The sequence below is a fragment of the Chiloscyllium plagiosum genome, unplaced genomic scaffold (assembly GCF_037043375.1).
Source record: "Chiloscyllium plagiosum isolate Xiang-an unplaced genomic scaffold, Cpla_swu_hap1 HiC_scaffold_10, whole genome shotgun sequence".
Lineage (NCBI taxonomy): Eukaryota > Metazoa > Chordata > Chondrichthyes > Orectolobiformes > Hemiscylliidae > Chiloscyllium > Chiloscyllium plagiosum.
The window spans coordinates 2,402,490-2,428,684 of record NW_028270148.1 but is presented as its reverse complement, the minus strand read 5'-3'; the positions used below and the strand labels follow the sequence as shown (position 1 = coordinate 2,428,684).

The following is a 26,195-nucleotide window of genomic DNA, read 5'->3' as shown; positions in this document are numbered from 1 at the left end:
GTCAAACCCCTTAAGAATTCTGTTTGGTTCAATTAAATCACTTGTCATTCTTCTAAACTCCAGTGAGTATAGTTCCAATCATAGCAGGGATCATCCTCGTGAACCTTCTCTGAAACGCCTCCAATAAAATGATATATTTCCTTAAATGAGTGACCGAAACTGCTCACGGTACTCCAGATGTGGTAGAACATGGAACATAGAACATAGAACAATACAGCACAGAACAGGCCCTTCGGCCCACGATGTTGTGCCGAACATTTGTCCTAGCTTAAGCACCCATCCATGTACCTATCCAATTGCCGCTTAAAGGTCACCAATGATTCTGACTCTGCCACTCCCACAGGCAGCGCATTCCATGCCCCCACCACTCTCTGGGTAAAGAACCTACCCCTGACATTCCCCCCTATACCTTCCACCCTTCACCTTAAATTTATGTCCCCTTGTAACACTCTGTTGTACCCGGAGAAAAAGTTTCTGACTGTCTACTCTATCTATTCCTCTGATCATCTTAAAAACTTCTATCAAGTCACCCCTCATCCTTCGCCGTTCCAATGAGAAAAGGCCTAGCACTCTCAACCTATCCTCGTACGACCTATTCTCCATTCCAGGCAACATCCTGGTAAATCTTCTCTGCACCCTCTCCATAGCTTCCACATCTTTCCTAAAGTGAGGCGACCAGAACTGCACACAGTACTCCAAATGTGGCCTAACCAAGGTCCTGTACAGCTGCAACATCACTTCACGACTCTTGAATTCAATCCCTCTGCTAATGAACGCTAATACACCATAGGCCTTCTTACAAGCTCTATCCACCTAAGTGGCAACTTTCAAAGAGCTATGAACATAGACCCCAAGATCCCTCTATTCCTCCACCTTACTAAGAACCCTACCGTTAACCCTGTATTCCGCATTCTTATTTGTCCTTCCAAAATGGACAACCTCACACTTGACAGGGTTGAACTCCATCTGCCACTCCTCAGCCCAGCTCTGCATCATATCTAAGTCCCTTTGCAGCCGACAACAGCCCTCCTCACTATCCACAACTCCACCAATCTCCACCAATCTCACCAACTTCTTGCACAGTTGGTCTCATCAACTTCTTGCACAGTTGCAGTAAGACTTATCCCTTCTTATACTCCAACCCCCTTAAAATAAGGGCCATCATTCCATTAGCCTTCCTGATCATCTGCTGTCCCATGTGCTAGATTTCTGTGTTTTATGCGTAAATAATCCTACATTCCTTTGTGTTGCAGCTTTCTGCAGTATCTCTCCATTTAAACAATGCTCTGTTCTTTTGTTCTCCCCTTCCAAATGAATAACTTCAGTTTCCCATCTTAGTTCCATTTGCCAACATTTTGCCCACTTACTTAATCCATCAATATCTCTCTGTAAACTCTGTATTCATCTCACAGTTTGAGTTTCCACCTTTTCTTTGTGTCACCTGCAAATTTGACTACAGTGCATTCACTTCCTTCACTGCAGACATTATTGTATATTGCAAACAGTTGCAGTCCCAGTACTGATCCCTATGGTACCCAACTGCCCATGGGTTGTCAATCTGAAAACGAACACCTTATTCCCACTCACTGTTTCCTGCTCATTAGCGAATTCTCTAGCCATGCCAATATACCTGTCAGAATCTACTTAAGAAAGTGCACTAATAATGGAGCATCATGATGCCTGGGGTTTTCACAAAAGTTAAAAATTTAATCAAATTACTCAAATCTCCCATTTCCACAGGTTACAGAAAACACTGACCAAGTTTCTGTAATTAACAAGAAACTTCTGGTTTTTTATGAAGAAATCAATTCTAATCACAGGGAAACAAAAATATTAATTAGAACTCTCCGATCATAAGCTATATCACTTTCCTAAATCTCTGCATATGCATATTGCCAGATACAAACAAAGAACCAGCCATTTCTATTATGGAGGGAAATGTACTGGGGAAACACAGTTGTGTAATGACATCTGAAGGATTTGATAAGGTGTGCCATGATGCCACTCCCTCAACAAGGTTGTGTTGTCCTTGGTTTTTTTCAAAAGTGTTTTGCGAGACACAGGCCCTGAAATGTCAGGGTTGATCTGCTTGAAGAAACTTTTCAGTTTAAAAAAAAGCACGTGTCCACTGAAGGGAGTGGCCAGTTTCCCAGCTCAGCTTTCCTCTGGTTTGGGTTTTAACAGTCTGGCAGTTCAGAGAAAGCAGTCAGTCCATTTTGAGGCTGCTGGTCAATGAAAAAGCTACATGACTCCCTCTGCCTTCTGCCTCTCTCCTGTAAGACACTGTGTTTGATTTTATCTTTTGTGCCAGGGGGTGTTTATGGGGATTGCTGCAGGAATTTGGAACAGCATCGTTAGGTTGGGATAGTCTGGTGAATTTTCAGACAGGTTAAGTTATTCTGAATTCTGCTCTCTTTTGTTTGTGTTTCATTTGGTAATCTTGCAAATAAATTCTGTTTTGTTTCAAACTAAGTGGTTGGGCCAGCTGCATCCCTCCTGGAATATCCATGTTACACCTGCTTAAAACAACTCGCAAACCTAGGGTCTGGGCTATGTTCTTGAAGTGTTTTGAGGGGGTCTGGCCTGGTCTATAACAGGTGTCCCTTTGGCTTCTCCAAGACTTTCTGATCTCTAGTCTCCTTATTTCTAGATCCTTTCAGTTCTTTGCTGAAGACACAGGATAATTGATACATTAACTATTCAGTCTTTCAATCATTGGTTTGACATAAAGCTTATAACAAATGGTGGGAGAGTTTAGCTACCTTTGAGTTCTTTGCTATTTAACTGCAGACGAAGAAAAGGATAGATACTGTCTCTTATAATCTCAAGGCCTCTGCCTCTGTATTGTTCACACACAACCTGACTGCCTTGCCAGAAGCCAATCAGAGAGTTTTGTCTCACTAATGATTTCGGGCCTCCACAACTTGTCTTTACATCCCAGAGCAATTTTCAACTAGTTCACTGCAGAAAGACAGTTCGCTTGAGTGACCATTTCAGAGCTGAAAATGTGTTGCTGAAAAAGCGCAGCAGGTCAGGCAGCATCCAAGGAGCAGGAGAATCGACGTTTCAGGCATGAGCCCTTCTTCAGGAATGAGGAAAGTGTGTCCAGCAGGCTAAAATAAAAGGTAGGGAGGAGGGACTTGGGGGAGGGGCGTCGGAAATGCGATAGGTGGAAAGAGGTCAAGGTGAGGGTGATAGGTCAGAGTGGGGTGGGGGCGGAGAGGTCAGGAAGAAGATTGCAGGTTAGGAAGGCGGTGCTGAGTTCGAGAGATTTGACGGAGACAAGGTGGGGGGAGGGTAAATGAGGAAACTGGAGAAGTCTGAGTTCATCCCTTGTGGTTGGAGGGTTCCTAGGCGGAAGATGAGGCGCTCTTCCTCCAACCGTCGTGTTGCTATGGTCTGGTGATGGAGGAGTCCAAGGACCTGCATGTCCTTGGTGGAGTGGGAGGGGGAGTTGAAGTGTTGAGCCACGGGGTGGTTGGGTTGGTTGGTCCGAGTTGGTAGGCAGCCTGCCATTTCAGACATGAATTTGATTGCAGGTTGGAGCCCATTAAGGCATGGGAAAAAAATCTTACATAGAGCTGTGGTTTAAATTAAAGGAAACATATTTCCAACATATTGGAAACTTGGAAGGGTAGAGGTTAAGTGTCATTTCATGTTTTCATCATTAACAGGATTGTGTCAACAAGCCAAAAAGACATGTGTCTATCACACAAATGAATACCGTGGCACCTGTATATAAATTCCAGTGCAAGATGTTCACAAGAAACAATGTGCTGACTGCATCCAACCAGCCACTGTTTGCAAAACCCACAGCACAGTGTCCAACATTAGATGTGATCCTGAAATTGGACAACATTTTTTGGATAATCCTGAATGTGTGAGGAATTATGCTAACAATTGATCTAGGATTGTTAGTCAGATGCACAGCGCAGTAAATCTGCATTTATTGGAAGCTCAGTATATTAACATACTGGGCCTTATTCTTTGCAAAGTTAAAAAACACATCACCAGGTTATAGTCCAACAGGTTTATCTGGAAGCACTAGATTTGGGGGCGCTGCTCCTTCACCTTTTTAACTTTGTCCACCCCAGTCCAACACTGGTACCTTCATATCAGGGCTTGATCTTTGCAGACAGACATCAAGCATACACATGCTGTGCTTTTTTCAACTCAATAAAACAGGTGACAGGCATTCACTGTTCTGTCCTGCATAATCAGAGACAACGTGGCTGATTTTCAATGAACGAAGCCTGGCTGTTAACGGTCAATCAGCATTAATGGATGGATTCTCAATGGCAACACTCCTACCAATCCGAATCCACTTGCCAAACAATCAGACCTCTCCTCTCATGCAGTATGAATATTGATTTTTCCCCTTAATTTGGTATTCTTGTGAATTGTTCTTTTGAGTGCAAGGGAAAGTTTCAACAAAATATGTCTTTTTTAGCAATACTCAAGAAGCAGTTTCAGGCAGAAATGCCCTTTCGTCCACCTGAACGTTCCAATTTCATGGTTAATTCTACAAACCAGAATCTCATTTTGACCAGAACTTGTTTTTTCCTTTTTGAGAAACAATGAGGTCACCTGTTTCATAAAGACAGCTCCCAACTATTTCACACTCTCAAATTGACTATATATACACTGAACAGGGTCTTACTTTGGACTAAACACACAGAATAAATCGATAATAACTAATACTTACTCAGGCACATAGAATAAGGAATCCACAATGACGATGAACAGCATTACGATGAAGGAACAGAGAACGTTAGATGTGAAAACTTCATCCCGTACCCTGCGATACTGAATATCAGAAACAATGCACAATGATTGCCCAGAACACTGACTTCACTTAGTGATCAAAACCATATCAACCAATTGGTTGTGCTATTCAAAGAAAGAGTGCTCTATGTACTCAGATATAAGATAAAAACAATGACTGCAGATGCTGGAAACCAGATTCTGGATTAGTGGTGCTGGAAGAGCACAGCAGTTCAGGCAGCATCCGAGAAGCAGTAAAATCGACGTTTCGGGCAAAAGCCCTTCATCAGGAATAAAGGCAGAGAGCCTGAAGGTTGGAGACATAAGCTAGAGGGGGGTGGGGGTGGGGAGAAAGTAGCAGAGAGTACAATGGGTGAGTGGCGGAGGGGATGAAGGTGATAGGTCAGGGAGGAGAGGGTGGAGTGGATAGGTGAAAAAGGATATAGGCAGGTAGGACAATTCCGAACAAGTCACGGGGACAGTGCTGAGCTGGAAGTTTGGAATTAAGGTGAGGTGGGGGAAGGGGAAATGAGGAAACTGTTGAAGTCCACATTGATGCCCTGGGGTTGAAGAGTTCCGAGGCGGAAGATGAGGCATTCTTCCTCCAGGCGTCTGGTGGTGAGGGAGTGGCGGTGAAGGAGGCCCAGGACCTCCATGGCCTCGGCAGAGTGGGAGGGGGAGTTGAAATGTTGGGCCATAGGGCGGTGTGGTTGATTGGTGCGGGTGTCCCGGAGATGTTCCCTAAAGCGCTCTGCTAGGAGGCATCCAGTCTCCCCAATGTAGAGGAGACCGCATCGGGAGCAACGGATACAATAAATGATATTAGTGGATGTGCAGGTAAAACTTTGATGGATGTGGAAAGCTCCTTTAGGGCCTTGGATAGAGGTGAGGGAGGAGGTGTGGGCGCAGGTTTTGCAATTCCTGCGGTGGCAGGAGAATGTGCCAGGATGGGAGGGTGCGTCGTAGGGCGGCGTGAACCTGACCAGGTAGTCACGGAGGGAATGGTCTTTGCAGAAGGCGGAAAGGGGTGGGGAGGGAAATATATCCCTGGTGGTGGGGTCTTTTTGGAGGTGACAGAAATGTCGGCGGATGATTTGGTTTATGCGAACGTTGGTAGGGTGGAAGGTGAGCACCAGGGGCGTTCTGTCCTTGTTATGGTTGGAGGGGTGGGGTCTGAGGGCGGAGGTGCGGGATGTGGACGAGATGTGTTGGAGGGCATCTTTAACCACGTGGGAAGGGAAATTGCGGTCTCTAAAGAAGGAGGCCATCTGGTGTGTATAAGACGACACGTGTTAGCTTTCTGCTAGATTATCAAAATGCTCAAAACTCCACAGCCCATCCTGCAAAACCCTTCCCACAAAATGCAGTTCCTTTTTTAAATCATTTGTGGGACATGGGCATCACTAGATGGACAGTATTTATTGCCAATTCCTAGTTGTCCTTGTTATGAAGTTGAAGGCATGTATTGTAACCTTTAAAACTTGCAGGCACCTTTCACGTGACTGACTCGCAATTTCAGAATGTACCCTGTACTGGAAAATTGAAAGATGTAACATTTGGTCGTAACCTAGATACCTCAGTTGTATTCACAGCAGTTCAAATTTAACCAATCAGTTTAAATTATGCCCAACATACGTGCCCAAGATTCCTGAAGAAAGGCTCATGCCCGAAACGTCGATTCTCCTGCTCCTTGGATGCTGCCTGACCTGCTGCAACACATTTTCCAGCAACACATTTTCAGCTCTGATCTCCAGCATCTGCAGTCCTCACTTTCTCCAAGATACAAAAAACCCAATTGAATTTGAATTTTACTGTTTTGACAACTTTGAACTAATAAGACAATCCAATGTTTGGGGTAGGAAAATATAGGCATTTTGGGCAGTTAGCCAGAGAAACAGCAACACCTGCCATTGAAAGACTGCCATTCACAACATTCTCTGTCAAAGGTATCCTTTTCACATGAAATATCTTTGCAGCAGAAGACTGAAGATGACCCAGGGAGATCCACAAATAGAGGAAGACAAACACTAGAGAACACAACCACTCTCTGGTTTTGAAAACTGATTTGCTGTAAATTTAGTAAGGGCTTTACTGGATCAGTATATTGTTATAGAGTGGGAGGTAGATAACAACCCTTTAAGGGTTGTTGTTTAATGTTCACTTTTAGCGTTAAAGAATAAAATTGATATTTTTGTTAAATAGTGGAATTTGATAGTCCTCTGTCACTCATACTTTAACAGACTACAAGGCAAAGTGAACTTTTCTGTGTGTTTTGTTTAATTAACAGAACTGTTTGCCGTTGTGTCATAACAGTTTGGGGGCTCGGGTCCGAGATTTGGACAGGTTTAGACAGAACCAGTCTGAGATTTGGACAGATTTGAACAGATTTAAGGTAAAAGAACCCAGCAAATTTAAGTATCCGTTAATTAGTATCCTAGTACTTTAAATAAAACAGACAGGAGACAATTTGTTTAATTTTGGGTACTTGTGGTTGCTTAAATTAAATGTGAGAGAAATGGCCGTTAAAACTGCAAAAGAGGTCCTGTGATTTGAAGATGATTCCCAAATTTGCCAAGAAAGTTTAGAAGCACAGAAAAAGACTATCCTTTTAGAATTAGCAAGAGGTTAAAATTGGTTTAACCAATGACAAAAGTAAAGCTGAAATTGGAATGGAGTTACTCTAGCACTTAGGTGTATCAGAGAAACAGACAAGTGCAGTACAGTTAGAAAACTTAAAGTACAGTTGAGGAAAATGGAGTTGGGAAATAAAGAAAGGGAGAGAGAAAGAGAGAGAGAGGAAAAAAGAGAGAAGGTTCTTAGCTGAGTGAAGAGACAGAGAAGAAAGAGAAAGAGAAGGAGAAAGAGTGAGAAGAATAAAGGGAGAGAGAAAAAGAGAAATGGAGAGAGTATGAACTTCAAAAGTTGCGACTTAGTCAGCAAAGTCGCTCAGAGGATGGAGATGAAGAGAGAAGGTAGTGACATATACAAATATGTTAAAACATTGCTACATTTTGATGAACAAGATGTCGAAGCCTTCTTTATTTCATTTGAAAAATTGGCCTTGCAGATGGAGTGGTCAGAGGACTTGTGAATAATGCTAGTTCAGACTAAACTGGTAGGCAGAGTTAGTGAGGTATTTGCCGCGCTGTCATGTGAGGGGTCAAGAGATTATAAAGATGTCAGACAGGCTATTTTGAGTGCTCATGCATCGGTAGAAGAAGCCTACAGACAGCGGTTCAGAAACATAAAGAAGGAACCAGGTCAGACTTATGTTGAGTTCGAAAGAATTAAACGTAGACATTTTGATAGATGGGTGCGGGCCTTAAAAATAGATAAGGGCTTATGCCCGAAACATCGATTCTCCTGTTCCCTGGATGCTGCCTGACCTGCTGCGCTGTTCCAGCAACACATTTTCAACTTAAAAATAGATAAGACCTATGAGACTCTAAGAGAGATTATTCTGCTGGGGAATTTAAAAATTTACTTCCAGAGGTGATACAAATTCTTTTGGATGTACAGACAGTTGGGAAGTGAGAACAGCAGTAGAGATGGCAGATGAATATGCATTGGTACAAAGCCAAAGTTTAGCTTCCAGCAAGAATTTCATCCGGTGAGGGATGGAAATTGGGAGAAGGGGAAATGCGAAGTGACAAAACAAAGAGTAAACAACCCTGGTAATAGTTTAGAACATAAGAACACAGGAACTAGGAGCAGGAGTAGGCCTTTCAGCCCTCTGAGCCACCATAGGTTACAAAAGAAGCCCAAGAGGGAGAAAAGGAGGTGAAAAAACCTCCAGGGTTTTCACTAATGGAGTGGGACACAGAAAATTACAGTGCCGGTGATTGAAGAAGGGCACTGGGATAAGGTGTTTTCACTGGCAGAAGGTGGGACACATAGAGTCACAGTGCTGGTCATTAAAGAAAGGCACTGTGGGAAAAGATATGGTGAAAGAAGGTAAGCCAGTGGCTGGCTATGAAGTTAGTGCCGGATCTCTAGAAAGAATTTGCCTCTGCGGGTAAAGTTTACTCAGAAAGAAGAGGGGGAGAAGGACAAGAGTTATAATTTTGAGGGATATGGGATCTAACCAGACTCTAATAGTAAGAGATAAACATATTTGCCCTCTTGCTCATCTGTTACCCGAGAGAGTGATAATTTGTGGGCTAGATGGACAGAGATTCCCCCTGTATAAGATCAGGTTGGAGTGCCAATTCAAGACTGGGGAAATTACAGTGGTGTTTTAAAAAAATTCTCAAGGTCAGGTTCGTAGGAGAGTAGTCTGACACAGAACAAACGACCAAGAGGCGAGTCTGCTAGAATATGCTTCAGCTTTTTATTCCCCGCAGCGTCGCCAAAACCAGGTCTCATCTTACAACGGGTCTGGCTTATACTCACTCTACATGTTACCGGAACTGGGAGCCGTCAGTTCTCGTAGAGCGGTTGCCAACAACCCACGCTCGGCGGTTAAACGTAACCCCGGAGCAGACTCCCGGGTCTGGCTTATACTCACTCTACATGTTACCGGAACTGGGAGCCGTCAGTTCTCGTAGAGCGGTTGCCAACAACCCACGCTCGGCGGTTAAACGTAACCCCGGAGCAGACTCACCGAACTGGAGACTTCTCCAGCTGATATACTCTTTTCCAGATATAAACATTCATGTGAACAGCAGAGCAAGGCTAAAAAACACATTCCATTCTGGTTACATACAGATAAGAAGATTCACACGGGGAGGTGTGTAATAAGATTCACACGGGACTAAGCAACACCTCCATTCCGGTTAGATTCACACATGTATTGGGACATAATTTTTAACCGTTTCACCACATTCCACTGCTTGGCCCAATACATGTGTTACATTATGATTCACACATGTATTGGGACATAATTTTACACCACATTCCACTGCTTGGCCCAATACATGTGTTACATTATGCTTAATTCAGTTCAATTCGTTTCAGTTAATTTCAGTTCAGTCAATTCAGTGTAGTTCAATTCAGCTCAGTTCAGGTCTGTTCAGTTCAATTCAATTGTGTTCAATTCAGTTCCGTCCATTTCAATTCAATTTAGCTCAGTTCCATTTTGTTCCTTTCAATTTGATTCACTTCAGTTCCACTCAGTTCAGTTCAGTTCAATCCCATTCAATTCTGTTAACTCCGCTTCAGCTTTTTGGACATGCCCACATCCTCCGCTGTACCCCAGGCAAGGGGTTCTTCGGCAGGACTGGGATCCTCTCAAGGGTGGACAGCAGCGACCCTGGGGTTCCTCCGGTCGCCCCCCACCATTTCTCAAACAAACTGCCACGTCATGCCATCCCGGGACGGTCGGGACCTCCACAGTTTGTTCTTCTGGTTTCTTAGTCTTTTTCCAAAACATTGTTCTGTATCAAAATCTCTCCTCAATTGCGATTGATCCTGCCGACTACGCCAAATGTTTTAAAAAAATTCTCAAGGTCAGGTTCGTAGGAGAGTAGTCTGACACAGAACAAACGACCAAGAGGCGAGTCTGCTAGAATATGCTTCAGCTTTTTATTCCCCGCAGCGTCGCCAAAACCAGGTCTCATCTTACAACGGGTCTGGCTTATACTCACTCTACATGTTACCGGAACTGGGAGCCGTCAGTTCTCGTAGAGCGGTTGCCAACAACCCACGCTCGGCGGTTAAACGTAACCCCGGAGCAGACTCCCGGGTCTGGCTTATACTCACTCTACATGTTACCGGAACTGGGAGCCGTCAGTTCTCGTAGAGCGGTTGCCAACAACCCACGCTCGGCGGTTAAACGTAACCCCGGAGCAGACTCACCGAACTGGAGACTTCTCCAGCTGATATACTCTGTTCCAGATATAAACATTCATGTGAACAGCAGAGCAAGGCTAAAAAACACATTCCATTCTGGTTACATACAGATAAGAAGATTCACACGGGGAGGTGTGTAATAAGATTCACACGGGACTAAGCAACACCTCCATTCCGGTTAGATTCACACATGTATTGGGACATAAGTTTTAACCGTTTCACCACAAGTGGGAGTGATTGACAGTGTGTCAATTGCAGGAATCCAGTTTGTTCTTAGGAATGATTTAGAAGGATCCAAGGTGGAAGTGACACCTCTTGTTGTGGAGAAGACCAGGGAACTGAGGAGTTCAAAGAAAAATACCCTGCGATTTTCCCAAACTGTGTAGTAACAAGGTCCCACTATCATAAATCACAGCACGAAAAACATTAAAGGGAAAGATGAAGGAGTTGAGGTTCAGTTAGCAGACATCCTGTTTGACATAATAGTGCAGGAAAAGTGCAGGAGGGAGGGATTTGGATTCTCAGATAATTGGAGCTCTTTCTAAGGAAGGTGGGACCTCTCCAACCAGAGGGGTACCAATATCCTGGGGGGGGAATTTGCTAATGCCCTTCAGGAGGCTTTAAACTAATGCAGCAGGGGGATGGGAACCTGAATTGTAGCTCCAGTGTACAGGCGGTTGAGGGTAGTGAGGTCAGGGATAGGGGTTTACAAGGTCGCAAGAGGGCACTGGCAATCAGGATATTGGTTTGAAATGTGTGTACTTCAATACCGGGAGCATCCTGAATAAGTTAGGTGAACCTGCAGCATGGGTTGCTACGTGGGATTTCGATGTTGTGGCCATTTTTAGATGCATCGCTAGAGGAGGGACAGGAATGGTTTTTTGCAGGTTCCGGGATTCAGATGTTTCAGTAAGAACAGAGAAGATGGTAAAAGGGGGGAGGGGTGTGGCATTGTTAATCAACGGTAGTATTACAGCAGCTGAGATAACGTTTGAGGACTCATCCACTGAGGTATTTTGGCTGAGGTTAGAAACAGAAAAGGAGAGGTCACCCTGTTGGGAGTTTTCTATCAGCCTCCGAATTGTTCCAGGGACGTAGAGGAAAGGTTAGCAAAGATGATTCTCAATGGGAGTGAGAGTAACAGGGTAGTTGTTATGGGGGACTTTAACTTCCCCAGTACTGCCTTGGAGCGCTATAATTCAATAGTTTAAATGGGTCAGTTTTTGTTCAATGTGTGCAGGAGGGTTTTCTGACAAGGTATGTAGACAGGCCAACAAGGGGCAATGCCATATTGGATTTGGTGCTGGGGAATGAACCCGGCCAGGTATTAGATGGGCGGGCGGCACGGTGGCACAGTGGTTAGCACTGCTGCCTCACAGCACCAGAGACCCGGGTTCATTTCCCGACTCAGGCGACTAACTGTGTGGAGTTTGCACATTCTCCCCGTGTCTGCGTGGGTTTCCTCCGGGTGCTCCGGTTTCCTCCCACAGTCCAAAGATGTGCAGGTCAGGTGAATTGGCCATGCTAAATTGCCCGTAGTGTTAGGTCAAGGGGTAAAATGTAGGGGAATGGGTGGGTTGCGCTTCGGCGGGTCGGTGTGGACTTGTTGGGCCGAAGGGCCTGTTTCCACACTGTAAGTAATCTAATCTATCTAATCTAATCTAGATTTGGAGGTAGGTGAGCACTTTGGTGATAGTGACCACAATTCAGTTATGTTTACAATAGCAATTGGCAGGGATAGGTATATACCGCAGGGAAAGAGGTATAACTGGGGGAAAGGCAATTATGATGCAATTTGGCAAAATTTAGGATGCATAGGATGGGGCAAGAAACTGCAGAGGATGGACACACTTGAAATGAGGAACTTATTCAAGGAACAGCTACTGCGGGTCCTTGATAAGTATATACCCTTCAGGCAGGGAGGAAATTGTCGAGAGAGGGAGCCATGGTTTACTAAAGAAGTTGAAGCTCTTGTCAAGAGGAAGAAGGCAGCTTATGTGAGGGTGAGGCTTGAAGGCTCAGTTAGGGGGCTTGAGAGTTATACGTCAGCCAGAAAAGATCTAAAGAGAGGGCTAAGAAGAGAAGTTGTTGGCAGATAGGATCAAGGAAAATCCTAAGGCCTTCTGTAGATATATCAGGAATAAAAGAATGACTAGAGTAAAACTAGGGCCAATCAAAGATTGTAGTGAGAAGTTGTGTATGGAATCTGAGGACAAAGGGGAAGGGCTTAATGAATACTTTTCGTCAGTATTCACATTGGAAAGGGCAATGTTAGTGAGAATATGGAGATACAGGCTACTAGAATAGATGGGATTGTGGTTGAAAAAGAGGAGGTTTTACCAATTTTGGAAGATCTGAAAATTGACAAGACCCCGGGGCTGGTTGGGATTTATCCTCAGATTCTCTGGGAAACCAGGGAGGAGATTGCCAAGCCTTTGCCGTGATCTTTATGTCATCATTGTCTACAGAAATGGTGCCAGAAGACTGGAGGATAGCAAATGTGGTTCCCTTGTTTAAGAAGGGGAGTCGGGACGACACTGGTAATTATAGGCCAGTGAGCCTTACTTTGTTTGTGGGTAAAGTGTTGGAAAAGGTTATAAGAAATAGGATTTATAATAATCTGGAAAGGAATAATTTGATTTGGAAGAGTCAAGACAGTTTTGTGAAGGTTGTGAATCACTAACCTTACTGAGTTTTTTGAAAAGGAGACAAAACAGGTGGATGAGAGTAAAGCTTTCCCCTTCCCCCACCTCACCCCAGTTCCAACCTTCCAACTCAGCACTGCCCTCATGATCTGTCCTACCTGCCTATCATCCTTCCCACCTATCCACTCCACCCTCCTCTCTGACCTATCACCTCCATCCCCACCCCCATTCACCTATTGTACTCGTTGCTACCTTCCCCAACCCTCCTCTCTGACTTATTACCTCCATCCCCACCCCCACTCACCTATTGTACTCTTTGCTACCTTCTCCCCAGCCCACTCCCCCCCATTTATCTCTCCACCCTGGAGGCCTCCTGCCTCTATTCCTGATGAAGGGCTCTTGCCCGAAACATCAATTTTGTTGCTCCTCAGTTGCTGCCTGACTTGCTGTGCTTTTCCAGCACCACTCTGATCTAAACTCAGGAGCAAAGAACTCAGTTGAAAGCTTTGTTGCAACAGCATGAAGACATATGCAGGAATAAGATGGGTGAGGTCGAATAGGGAATTCTTAAACAAGGGGACAACATTAACAATTCTCCAGCCCTCCGGGACTCACCCGAGTTCAAGGATGCTGCAAAGATATATGATAAGGCCCCAGCTATTTTCTTTCCCGCTTTCCTCGGTATCCTAGGATAGATCCCATTTGGACCTGAGGACTTGTCCATCTAATGTCTTTTAGAATACCCAATCCTTCCTCCCTCCTTATGCTAACTTGACCTAGAGTAAGCAAACATCTACCCCTAACCACAACATCCATCATGTCCCTCTCCTCAGGGGATACTGATGCAAAGTAATCATTAAGAACCTCACCCATTCTCTGACTCAATGCATTACTTTCCTCCTTTGTCTTTGGGTGGGTCAACCTTTTCCCTAGTAACCCTCTTGATCGTTATATATGAATAAAAGGCTTTAGGATTTTCCTTGACCTTGTTTGCTCAAGATATTTCATGACTCCTTTTAGCCCTTTTAATTCTTCATTTCAGATTGGTCCTACATTCCCAAAATGCTTCCAAAGCTTCATCAGTTTTCAGTCGCCTGGACCGCTGTCTGCTTCCTTTTCCCTCTTAGCTAGTCTCACAATTTCAACTGTCATCCACGGTTCCCTAATCTTGCCATTCCTATCCCTCATTTTCACAGGGACATGTCTGTCCTGCATTCTAATCAACCTCTCTTTAAAAACCTCCCACCTATCAAATGTGGATTTACCCTCAAACAGCTGCTCCCAATCCATATTTCCCAGCTTCTGCTGAATTTTGCTATAGTTGGCCTTCCCCAATTTAGCACTCTTCCTTTAGGACATTCTCGTCAATGTCCATGAGTACGTGGTGAGCTGCCTTCTTGAAACGCTGTAGTTCATGTGCAGTACTGAGACTCACAATGCCCTAAAGGACAGAATTCCAGGATTTTGACCCAGTGACAGTGAAGGAACAGCAATATGCTTCCAAGGCAGGATGGGGAGTGGCTTGAAGGGGAACTTGAAGGTGGTTGTGTTCAGATGTATCTGCTACCTCAGTTCTTTGAGATGGAAGTGGTTGTGGGTTTGGAAGGTTCTATTGAGGATCTTTGATGAATTTCTGCAGTACATCATGTAGATGGTACACACTGCTGCAACTGAGTGTTGGTAGTGGAGCGAGTGGATGCTTGTGAATGTAGTACCAGTCAAGCAGCTGCTTTGTCCTAAATGGTGTCAAGCTTCTTCAGTGTTGTTGGATCTGCATTTATCCAGGCAAGTGGGGAGTATTCTATCACATTCTTGACTCATGTCTTATAGATGGAGGACAGGTTTTGAGGAGTAGGAGGTGAGTTACTCACCAGTGTTCCTGGCTTCTGACCTGCTCTTATAACAACTGTGTTTATGTGGTTAAATTCCTGGTAAATGGTAACCTCAAAGATGTTGATAGTGGGGATTGAAAGTAGTTATTCAGTAATAGTAACACCATTGAGTGTCAAGGGGCAGTGATTAGATTGTCTCTTATTGGAGATGGTCATTGCCTGGCATTTGTGTGGCACAAATGTTATTTGCCACTTGTCAGATGAAGGTCGAGAATGTGGTGCTGGAAAAGCACAGCAGGTTAGGCAGCATCTGAGTAAATTCTTCTCAGGATGTAAAACAGCAGAGGTCCTTTGCAGGTCAGGGAGCGTGTGGCCCTGAGCTGAGGCAGGACTGACTGCAGGGAGATTAGGTGGCAGCACATGGCAGTCCTCACTTTCTCCTACTTGTCAGACCAATTCTGGATATTGTCCAGATTTTGTTGTATTTGAACATGGACTGTTTCAGTATCTGAGCAGCCGTGCATGGTGCTGAATATTGCGTAAACATCTCTACTTCTGACCTTATGATCAAGGGAAATTCATTGATGAAGCAGCTGAAGATAGGTTTCAGGCACTATCCTAAGGAGCCCCTGCAGAGACATCCTGGAGCTGAAATGACTGACTTCTGAGAACCATAACCATCTTCCTATGTGTCAGAGAGGCGGTGGCCTAATGGTATTATCACTGTATTGTTAATCTAGAGACCTAGGTAATATTCTGGGCACCTGGGTTGCAATCCTGTCATTACTGATGGTAGAATTTGAATTCAATAAAACGTTGGAATTGAGAACCTAATGAATCATGAATCCATTGTCACTTGTGGGGGAAAGCCCATCTGCTTCACTGATATCCTTAAGGGAAAGAAACTGCCATCCCTACTTGGTCTGGTCTACATGTGACTCCAGACCAACAGCAATGTAGTTGAATGTCAACTGTCCTCTGGGCAATTAGGAATGGGCAATAAATGCTGGCCCAGTCAGAAATGCCCTCATCCTCTCAATGAATTCAACAAAAGCTATGACTGCAACCACTGGAGAGTTTGTCCCCTGATAGCCAGTTCTGATTGTAGTTTCACTCGGGCTCCTTGATGCCACACTCAGTTGAATGCAGTCTTGATGTCAAAGGCTGTCCCTCTCCTCTCCCTTCTGGAATTCATGTTGAACCAAGGCTGTAATGTGGTCAGAAGCTGAATGAACCTGGTGGAACCCAAACTGGGCATCACCGAGCAGGTTATTGCTGAGCAGGTGCTGCTTGATAGCTCCTATAATCAGTTTGTTGATGATCAAGAGTAGACCTATGAGATGGTAATTGATCGGGTGGAATTTGACTTGTTTTTTACGTACAGGTCATATCTGAGCAATTTTCCACATTGTCGGGTAGATGCCAGTGCTGTAACTTTACAGGAAGGACTTGGCTAGGGGAGCGGCAATTTCTGGAGTGCACATCTTCAATACAATTGCAGGAAAGTTGTCAGGGTCTAGCTTTTGCAGTATCCAGTGTCTCCAACCATTTTGTGATATCAAGTGGAGTGAATCGAATTGGCTGATGACTGGCATCTGTAATGCTGGGGATCATTGCAGGAGGCCAAGATGAATTATCCGCTCAGCACTACTGGCTGAGGATTACAGTGGAAGCTTCAGTGTTATGTTTTACAAGGATGTGTTAGACTCTTCCATACTGAGGATGGAGATGTTTGTGAAACCTCCTCCTCCAATGAGACATGTAATTGTCCACACCCACTCACGACTGGATGGGACAGGACTGCAGAACATAGATTAAAAAAAATAGAATCCCTACAGTGTGGAAACAGGCCATTCAACACAATACGTCCACACCAACTCTCTGGACAGCATCCCACCCACACCCATCCCCCTACACTATCCCTGTAACCCTGTATTTCCCACGGTTAACCCATCTAACCTCCACATCCCTGAACACTGTGGGTAATTTAAAATGGCCAAATCACCCTAACTTGAATATCCTGGACAGAGAGAGGAAACTAGAGCTGACATGGGAAGAACGTGCAAACTCCACATAGACAATGACCCAATCTGGAGTTGAATTCGGGTGCCTGGTGCTGTGAGGCAGCAGTGCTAACCACTGAGCCATCGCGCTTGTTTTTCTGACAATTGACAATGGTTTTGTGGTCATTTGTAGATTCTTAATTTCAGATTTCTTTTTATTGAACTCAAATTCCACTGTCTGCCACGGCAGGATTCAAATCGAAGTCCCCAAAACATGAGGTGAGTTTCCGGACTAACAGTCTAGCAACAATACCACTAAGGCATCACTACCCGTCATCAAACAGAAAGCTTATTTTCACTATCTTCTCAAGCACTGCACAGAGTGATAGTGAGAGAGTGGGAGAGAGATTGAAATTAAAATGAGAGCACGATGGGGATATTGAGAAGCTCAAGAGAGGTAGGCAATGGTGAAGATATGAAGTATAAAGAGAGGTACACAGATAGGAGCTTGTCTACTCCGCCCACTCCTCTTCTTCTTGTCTTCTTCTTTCTCTTCTCTTTCTCTTTTGTCTATTGCTTTTTATTTCTTCATTTTTTTCTCTTTGCCTCCTGGCCTCCGGCGACCACCAGCGAGGATTGATGAGCATCGACTTCCAGTGAGTAACGGCCTCCGGCCTCTGGAGATGACCCCCTCACTTGGAGACAATCCCCGGCCTCCAGCAAGTGATGAGGCCCAGCTTCAAGTGAGAACTCCCGGCCTGGTGCAACCTTCTCCTACACTGGCCTCCTGGTGTGGGATGGTGATCTACCGGCCAGGCACAGCGGCCTCCTGGTGTGGGATGGTATGTCCCGGTCAGGCACAGTGGCCTCCTGGTGTGGGATGGTGATCTCCCGGCCAGGCACAGTGGCCTCCTGGTGTGGGATGGTGATCTCCCGGCCAGGCACAGCGGCCTCCTGGTGCATATGTTGCTGGCATAGTGTGAAGCCTATGCCAGCAACTCGAAGACTCGAAGCGATGTGTCAGCGTGCTCCTGCTGGACTGAACTTTATTTCTGTAATGCTGGGCATTTTATTTCTGTGTTGTCGAAAATCTTGCAACAAAAGAAGCTGTGCTGTTGGTACTTTGGTATCTAAGATAGCTATGACATATAAACGTTTCCCCTACTCATTGACTGTGTGACAATAAAGGCCATTCCATTCTATTCCAAGAGTAAATGACAACACTCAGCTGTACATTCATTTAAAGATGGAGTATGATAGAACCATAGAATCCCTACAGAGCAAAAGGAGGCAATTCAGCCCATCTAGTCTACACTGACCCCCCCTCCCCCCCCCCCCCCCCCCCAAAGAGCATCCCACCCTACCCTGCAACCCTACGTTTTACTAGGCAAAAGTGAGCACTGCAGATGCTGGAAACCAGAGTCTAGATTCGCATAGTGATGTAAAAGCACAGCAGGTCAGGCAGCATACGAGGAGCAGGAAAATCAATGTTTCAGGCAAAAGCAATCCTGATGAAGGGCTTTTGCCTGAAATGTGGATTTTCCTGCTCCTCAGATGCTGCCTGACCTGCTGTGCCTTTCCAGCAACACTCTAATCTAGACCCTACATTTTACCTTGAGCAATCCATCTAGCCTGCACATCTTTGGGCACATTACTGAACTAGTAATCCAGAAACCTTGACAGACAAACATAAGTTTCAACCTCACGTAAGCATTTCAAATCCATCTTTCAGGTGAGATCTGAAACCAAGGCTCACTCTGGATTCTCAGGAGGCCATAAAAGATTATGTCACTGTTTTAAAGCAGCAGTGGCATCCTCCCTGCTGTTCAGAGTCGACACTTGTCTCTTAATCAACATTGCAAAAACAAATGGTCTGTTTGTTGTCACTTTGCTGTTTGTGGAAGCCTGTTTTTGCACAAAGTAGCCATCGTTTTTTCCTGAATTGCACAGTAAGATCATGAAAAAGCATAGAATTGCCTTTGAAACAATTTACAAAGGCATTAGACTTCTTTGAGACCTCCAAAGTAGTCACTTTAAAGAGGCACAATTCGACCCTTGAGTACATAAATGAGGGCCCTTTGTTTACAGTCCCTCTTAAAATGAACAAGAACGAACAAACTTTAGCCAAAATGTGTTAATTTCTGGCCACTTAGAGGTCTCCAAGTCAGACAGCACTCGTTGCAGGTGCAAAAATATGCCACAAGAAATTTCCAGTTCTTTGCCTATGTTTACAAGTTTTGCAGTCATTTGACAATATGAAAGTTATTCTATAATCCACTCCTTCAAACAAGAACCCAATAAGATAGTCACATTACCTTCTCTTCAATAGTAGAGTCTTTAAACGTTAGTGTGATTTCATTAAGATAGGCATCCCGCAGCTTGTCACTGCTGCGCACCTCAATGGCATGTTCAACTCTCTTGTTGATCACTTCGAACCTGGAGGAGGGGATTCCTGGGCTTATGCTCTTCTCAGATCTCTGGGACTTTTTTCTCATTAGAGCTGCAATGATCTGAAGGAATAATGAAAAGGAAAAGGAACATCTGAAATTATGTAACAATACAGCAGCCTGGAGGTGAGGAAGGTTATAGAATTGGTGGTTAATCAGTGTGTAACTCAACTGTTAACAAGCCTATGTTCATCTGGAGGAAACAGCTTCAATCTTTCCTTCTGAGGTTCAACTGGAAGCAGTATCTGCTATCAGAAAGTTCTGAGTTCAAAGCCTCACTCAAGAGACACTCCCAGTCTGTATTGAATGATGCTAGCTTTTATAGATGTACCACCAAACACACCTCCTGTCCTCTCTCACCTGGATACAGAACATCGCATGATGTTGTTTTGAAGAAGGGCAGGCAGGTTCTGGTATCCTGACCACTATTTGTTCCCTGAAGAAAGTAACTGATAGGTTAACTCATTGTTATTTATACACAGATTTGTTACTGCACTGTGCAGCATCCACACTTCAAAAGGTGATTCAATGGGTATCCCAAAGGGCTTCATAGACAAGGCACTATCTTTTCTTTATTATTGGCTTCAGTGTTCCATGAAATTAGGGAAGAGGTCCAGTCCTGATTCAGTGAGTTCTGTTAAAGACTGCATGCATGTGTAAGGACATGGACCTCAACTTCAACCTGTGCCCCTTCCTCCCCCATGAAGAAGGGCTTATGCCCGAAACGTCGATTCTCCTGTTCCCTGGATGCTGCCTGACCTGCTGCGCTTTTCCAGCAACACATTTTCAGCTCTGATCTCCAGCATCTGCAGACCTCACTTTCTCCTTCCCCATGAATCTGCCAATGTCTCAGCTGATATCCCCACCTTACCCCTCTGATTCCAGCCAGTTGGTCAGAACACTGCACAGCTCACAATATCAGTCCTTTCAAAGATTTGTCTTGTCCAATCCACATTGTTTAGTTTTAAGATATAATCTTCTTTTTCAACCCAATGACTAAATGGAGATGGCAATGACACATGTCCGAGAGCATGTTACTGTACAACGGGAAAAGGATAACCTTACGGGCTGGAAATTTTACTCACTTTATTCAAACCAACTACTCTGTTGAAAGGATGGTCAAGCCTCCATGGGGTTTCAGCTTCCATGACTCGGAGCAGACTGGCATCAATGTGAAAACTGCTGCTGAATATAGTCTCTGTTTTTCTACGATCAAACTGTGATCTTGGAGCTCCAGCATCTGATTTCGCAATACTAACTCGTATTCGTGGTGGGTCCCCAGTGAATTCATCGTGCTTGATGAAGTAGGTTTTAATGTTATATCGCTCCAACAAATCACCACGTTTGTGGCCATGAGCCACTTCAGTTTCATAGTCACCTCTCAAATGTTTCAAAGTTACTTCAGAGATGTGGATTCGCCTAAGACACAGGAAATAACATTGATTATCCAGCCTGCTGGTTTTGGTACTTTTCTAAATAATCTTATTTTACAAATATATGACAATTGCTTCTTCCTCACTGTCATTTAGAACATAGACCATAGAACATAGAAGAATACAGCGCAGTACAGGCCCTTTGGCCCTCGATGTTGCGCCGATCCAAGCCCACCTAACCTATACTAACCCACTATCCTCCATATACCTATCCAATGCCCGCTTAAATGCCCATAAAGAGGGAGAGTCCACCACTGCTACTGGCAGGGCATTCCATGAACTTACGACTCGCTGAGTGAAGAATCTACCCCTAACTTCAGTCCTATATCTACCCCCCCTTAATTTAAAGCTATGCCCCCTTGTAATACCCGACTCCATACGCGGGAAAAGGTTCACACTGTCAACCCTATCTAACCCCCTAATCATCTTGTACACCTCAATCAAGTCACCCCTAAACCTTCTTTTCTCTAATGAAAACAGCCCCAAGTGTCTCAGTCTTTCCTCATACGATCTTCCTTCCATACCAGGCAACATCCTGGTAAACCTCCTCTGCACCCGTTCCAGTGCCTCCACATCCTTCCTATAGTATGGCCACCAAAACTGCACACAATATTCCAGATGCGGCCGCACCAGAGTCTTATACAACTGCACCATGACCTCAGGACTCCGGAACTCAATTCCTCTACCAATAAAAGCCAGTACGCCATATGCCTTCCTCACCGCACTATTTACCTGGGTGGCAACTTTCAGAGATCTGTGTACATGGACACCAAGATCCCTCTGCTCATCCACACTACCAAGTATCCGACCATTAGCCCAGTACCCCATCTTTTTGTTATTCTTCCCAAAGTGAATCACCTCACACTTAGCTACATGGAATTCCATTTGCCACCTTTCTGCCCAGCTCTGCAGCTTCTCTATATCCTGCTGTAACCTGCCACATCCTTCCTCACTGTCAACAACTCCTCCGACTTTCGTATCATCCGCAAACTTGCTCACCCAACCTTCTAACCCCTCTTCCAGGTCATTTATAAAAATGACAAACAGCAATGGTCCCAAAACAGATCCTTGCGGAACACCGCTTCCTATAGTATGGCGACCACATCCTTCCTATAGTATGGCGACCAAAACTGCACACAATATTCCAGATGCGGCCGCACCAGAGTCTTATACAACTGCATCATGACCTCAGGACTCCGGAACTCAATTCCTCTACCAATAAAAGCCAGTACGCCATATGCCTTCCTCACCGCACTATTTACCTGGGTGGCCTACCATTTACCTACCATTTATATCTCCCTATCTACCTGATCTCTTCCCTGTCTGTTTAATTGTCTCTATCTCTCTGCCTCACATTCACTGTCTCTATTTGAAAACTGGTAACTGTTTTTCAGTCACACACTCTCCCATGTGCTTCCCCCTCTTTCCTCCAAGACTCTTGGTCTTGTTTCATTTCCCTATTAGTCTGTTTGGCCTCTTGTTAAACGAGAGAGTCTGTCTCTCTCTTTGTACCTCTGACTGTGTTCATATGAATCATGGTTACACATTTTCCTTTTATTCTCTGCTTGTTGTCTCTGCCTGGATGACTTTCCTGCTCTAGCTGAGCTGTGCTTTTGTGAAGTACTGTAGTTGTTCACCTTCTCACTTTCTTTCTATCACTCAGATTTTCCATGTTCATTAATCACATTTTCTTTCCATTGAACCTTGAAATATTTCATTCAGTGGTTGCCTTCTTTTTTACAGTCGCACATAACCAATCCACCACCTCCCCTCCCCAGAACCATGGCATTCCCATCCTCGGCCATTTAAATACTTAGTCATGACACAATGGGGTGGACTCTCACACCTGAATCAGAAGGTTGTGGGCTTAAGTCCCAATCAGAGACTTGAATGCAAAAACCATAAGAATCAAAAACAGTTTAGGTTATTCCAGCACATACTGAGGGAATGCTTTGCAGTGGCAGATGTGGGTTTTCAGAGGAGACATTAAGCTGAGGCTTGATGTGACCTCTTGGAGGTAGTGTAAAAGATTCTGCAGCTATATGAACAGCATGGGAATTACTGAAACAGATTAACTGTTTTTTATCACTTTATGGGAGTCTACTACAAGTAAATTGGCTGCTGCTTTACTTATAGTCTCTGCCTTTCACCTGGTGCAAAGCAATTTGGGTTTGAGGTCATAAAAGGAGTAATGAAATGTAGTTTTTCTTTCATAACTCAGATTTTGTTCCTCAATCACACACAATTCTGAGTCTTGATCACACACTCTCTGCCTTGTTTTACACTGTCTTTTTAACTCCTTCTCTGTCTCTCCAACGTTTGGTACACTCTTACCCAGGTTGACCAGTAGATTCTAGCTCGTCAGCTATGCTTACATCCAATGACCACACATCAAACTGCCACTTCCGTAGACCCAGTACGCCACACAGGACAAAGCCAGAATGGATCCCTATCCGCATATCAATGTCTGCTTGAAAACTTGACCTGATCTTCCTAAACGACAGAAAACACAATCAGCAGAAATAGTATTCAACATATTTCATTAAATGGAAATACTGAGACACTGCAGTGGCACCACAGCGAGAAGGTCATGAAGCTGAGAGCATAAAGACCGTACCTTTGGATTTTACTGTACTTTTGATTGTGGACTTAATTGGGAAAAGGATTGTTGACAATAAAGAGCTGACAGAAATTTATGCACTGAAAATAACCAATGCTGGAGATCCCAGCAGGTCAGGCAGTATCCATGGAGAGAAAGCAAGCTAACATTTTGAGTTTAGATGACTCTTCATTCAAGCTGAGATGAAGTGTGGAGGGGGCAGCATTTATGCTATAATTGGGGGGCATGGGTGTGTGAGGGTGGTGGGTGGTGGGTGCTGGTGGAGAAAGGATGTTGATAGTTCAGATTAAGTTTCTGTACTTAAACTAATTTGTGAAAATTGTTGGAAGTCATTGTAAGTTGTGTTTACTTACTGCTTTGATGATTCCTGGGAAGGTGAACAATAAGTGGACATGAACAAAAATGATACAGAGAGAAGCTTTTGGAATTCTAGAAGGGGAGGTGGTCTCTCTCTCTCTTTTTCTCTCTAGTAAAATGCCTGACGCTAAAGCAAGTCAGCTGGTATCACCTGTCGGTTGATGTAAGGTGCTGTTATCAACCAATAAGTCAGAGAAATTACAATTTGTGAGTCAGTCACTCTGTATTGCCTATAAAGACCTGAGAGGACGGGATGGAAAAGATCAGAAAACGGAAGGAGTTGGGAAACAAAGGGACAGTTCACCAAATCCTGAGATCTGGTGCCATTGAAGTGTTTGCCCAGTATTTGTTTTACCTCCATCCATGACACCATATTATTTCTGTCTGTGTCTGTCTGTATGTGTGTGTAGAGGGAGTTTTAGAGGGGGGGGGGGGGGGGGGGGGCAGGTGTAGTGTGTGCTCTGCATGACATTTGTTTGGAGGAGTGAGGGGCCTCCTCCTGAGTTTATTATACCTGTTTTCACTCAAAAAGAGGACAGAGCCAATGTTTCAGTAAAGGTGAAGGCAGTTGTGAGGGTAAAAATAGATAAAGATAAGTTACTTAAATATTTTGGCAGCATTAAAAGTAGAGAAGTTATTTGGCCTAGATGGCATGGATGTGACAATTTTGAGGAAAGTCACAATATGAAATTAAAGAGGCACTAAGCACAATTTGACAACAGAAGCAGGAAAACCATGCTGAAACTCAATAAAGCAAATGTTAGACTACAACCGTGCCCAGTTCCAATTATGTTAACATTTGGAAGGATTGTGAAGTCCCTTGACCAGGTTAAAGGGTCAGTACCTGGGAACCCCACACTGTCGGAGGCTCACTGCTGAGGGAGTGCCGTAGTGTCAGAGGGTCAGTACTGAGAGAGTGCCACACTGTTGGAGGGTCACTGCTGAGGGGAGTGGCATAGTGTCATCAGAAGGTCAGTGTTGAGGGAGCACCGCACTGTCAGAGGTTCAGTACAGAGGGAATATAGCACTGACGGAGGGTCAATATTGAGGGAGTGTGCTGCACTGTCAGAGGTTAGTGCTGCCAAACCCTTCGTCCAGGAGAGCAGCGTAAGTAGAGATGATAAATAGTTTAATTGGTAACTGACTGGGTTTTTGAGGGAAATAAACTCATATGGTGGTGGATTACAGAAGGGGTTAATAGGAATTATTGCACTGCTGTTCGGAGAGGGTGCATGAACTTGATGGGCAAACTTATCTCTGTACCATAATTACTCTAAGATTATTATTCGATGATTATGTTCCTTAACATCTGCCTCTTAGACAAAGTTTTTGGCCATCTACTCAAATACTAGACTATTTATTTGACTTGCATTTAATTTGCTATTGAAGCTTTATTGAAATTTTTCAATATTCTACTATGTCAAAGGTGCTGGATAAACATAGTGCTATATGGTTCAATATTAATGTTTGTCTGATAATGTTGCTGAGAAAGATCTTCGAAAGTCTCACAATACTGTCAGCTGTGTAAACTCTCTGGAGGAGGTTGTAGAGTACTGGCAACATCATTGGACAATTCACCCGAAGACCCAGGCTCTGTGTTTTGGGGTCATTGCTTTGAAACCCATCATGGCAGATAATGAAATTTGAATTCAATTAGAAGTGACTCAAATTACAACTATGTAGCCACTGTAAATATCATAAAAAATCCATTGGTTCACAAATGCCATCTTGTCTTAAATACACTCAATGATTTGGCCTCAGCAGCCTTCTGCAGCAATGAGTTCCACAGACTGACCACCTCCCATCTGGAGAAATTCCTCCTCATTTCAGTTCTAAAAGGTGGCCCCTTCACTGTGTCTATGTTCTCAAGTCCTAGACTCACTGACTAGTGGAAACATTTTTTTCCATGTCCACATTATTCAGTATTCTGTAAGTTTCAATCAAATCCCCTCTTGGAGGGTCGGTGTGGACTTGCTGGGCTGAAGGGCCTGTTTCCACACTGTAGGGAATTGAATCTAATCATTCTTCTGAACTCCAAGTCCTTTACACAGGGGTGGGGCCCTGGAATGTGTTGCCAGTGGAGGTGGAAGAGGCGGGCACGATACTGTCATTTAAGATGTATCTGGACAGATACTTGATTGAGCAGGGAGCAGAGGGATACAGATCCTTAGAAAATAGGCAGCGGTTTAGACAGAAGATATTGATCAGCGCGGGCTTGGAGGCCGAAGGGCCTGTTCCTATGCTGTAATTTTCTTTGCTTTTTTGTTCTTTGTTCCATCGAGTACAGATCCAGAGTCCACAACC

The 26,195-nt window shown here is 44.3% G+C and overlaps 1 protein-coding gene across 1 annotated transcript in view; it reads right to left on the bottom strand.

The window, feature by feature from the left end:
* Positions 1-26,195, bottom strand: part of LOC122553148 (adenylate cyclase type 8-like) — a 243,660-nt gene that overhangs the window by 150,796 nt on the left and 66,669 nt on the right. Inside the window, exons 6-8 of the mRNA XM_087990986.1 lie at positions 23,249-23,407; positions 20,567-20,900; positions 19,350-19,544 (exon numbers count right to left, since the gene is read on the bottom strand). Of these exons, the coding sequence (XP_087847112.1) occupies positions 19,350-19,544; positions 20,567-20,900; positions 23,249-23,407 (688 nt within the window). The remainder of the gene's footprint in view (positions 1-19,349; positions 19,545-20,566; positions 20,901-23,248; positions 23,408-26,195) is intronic.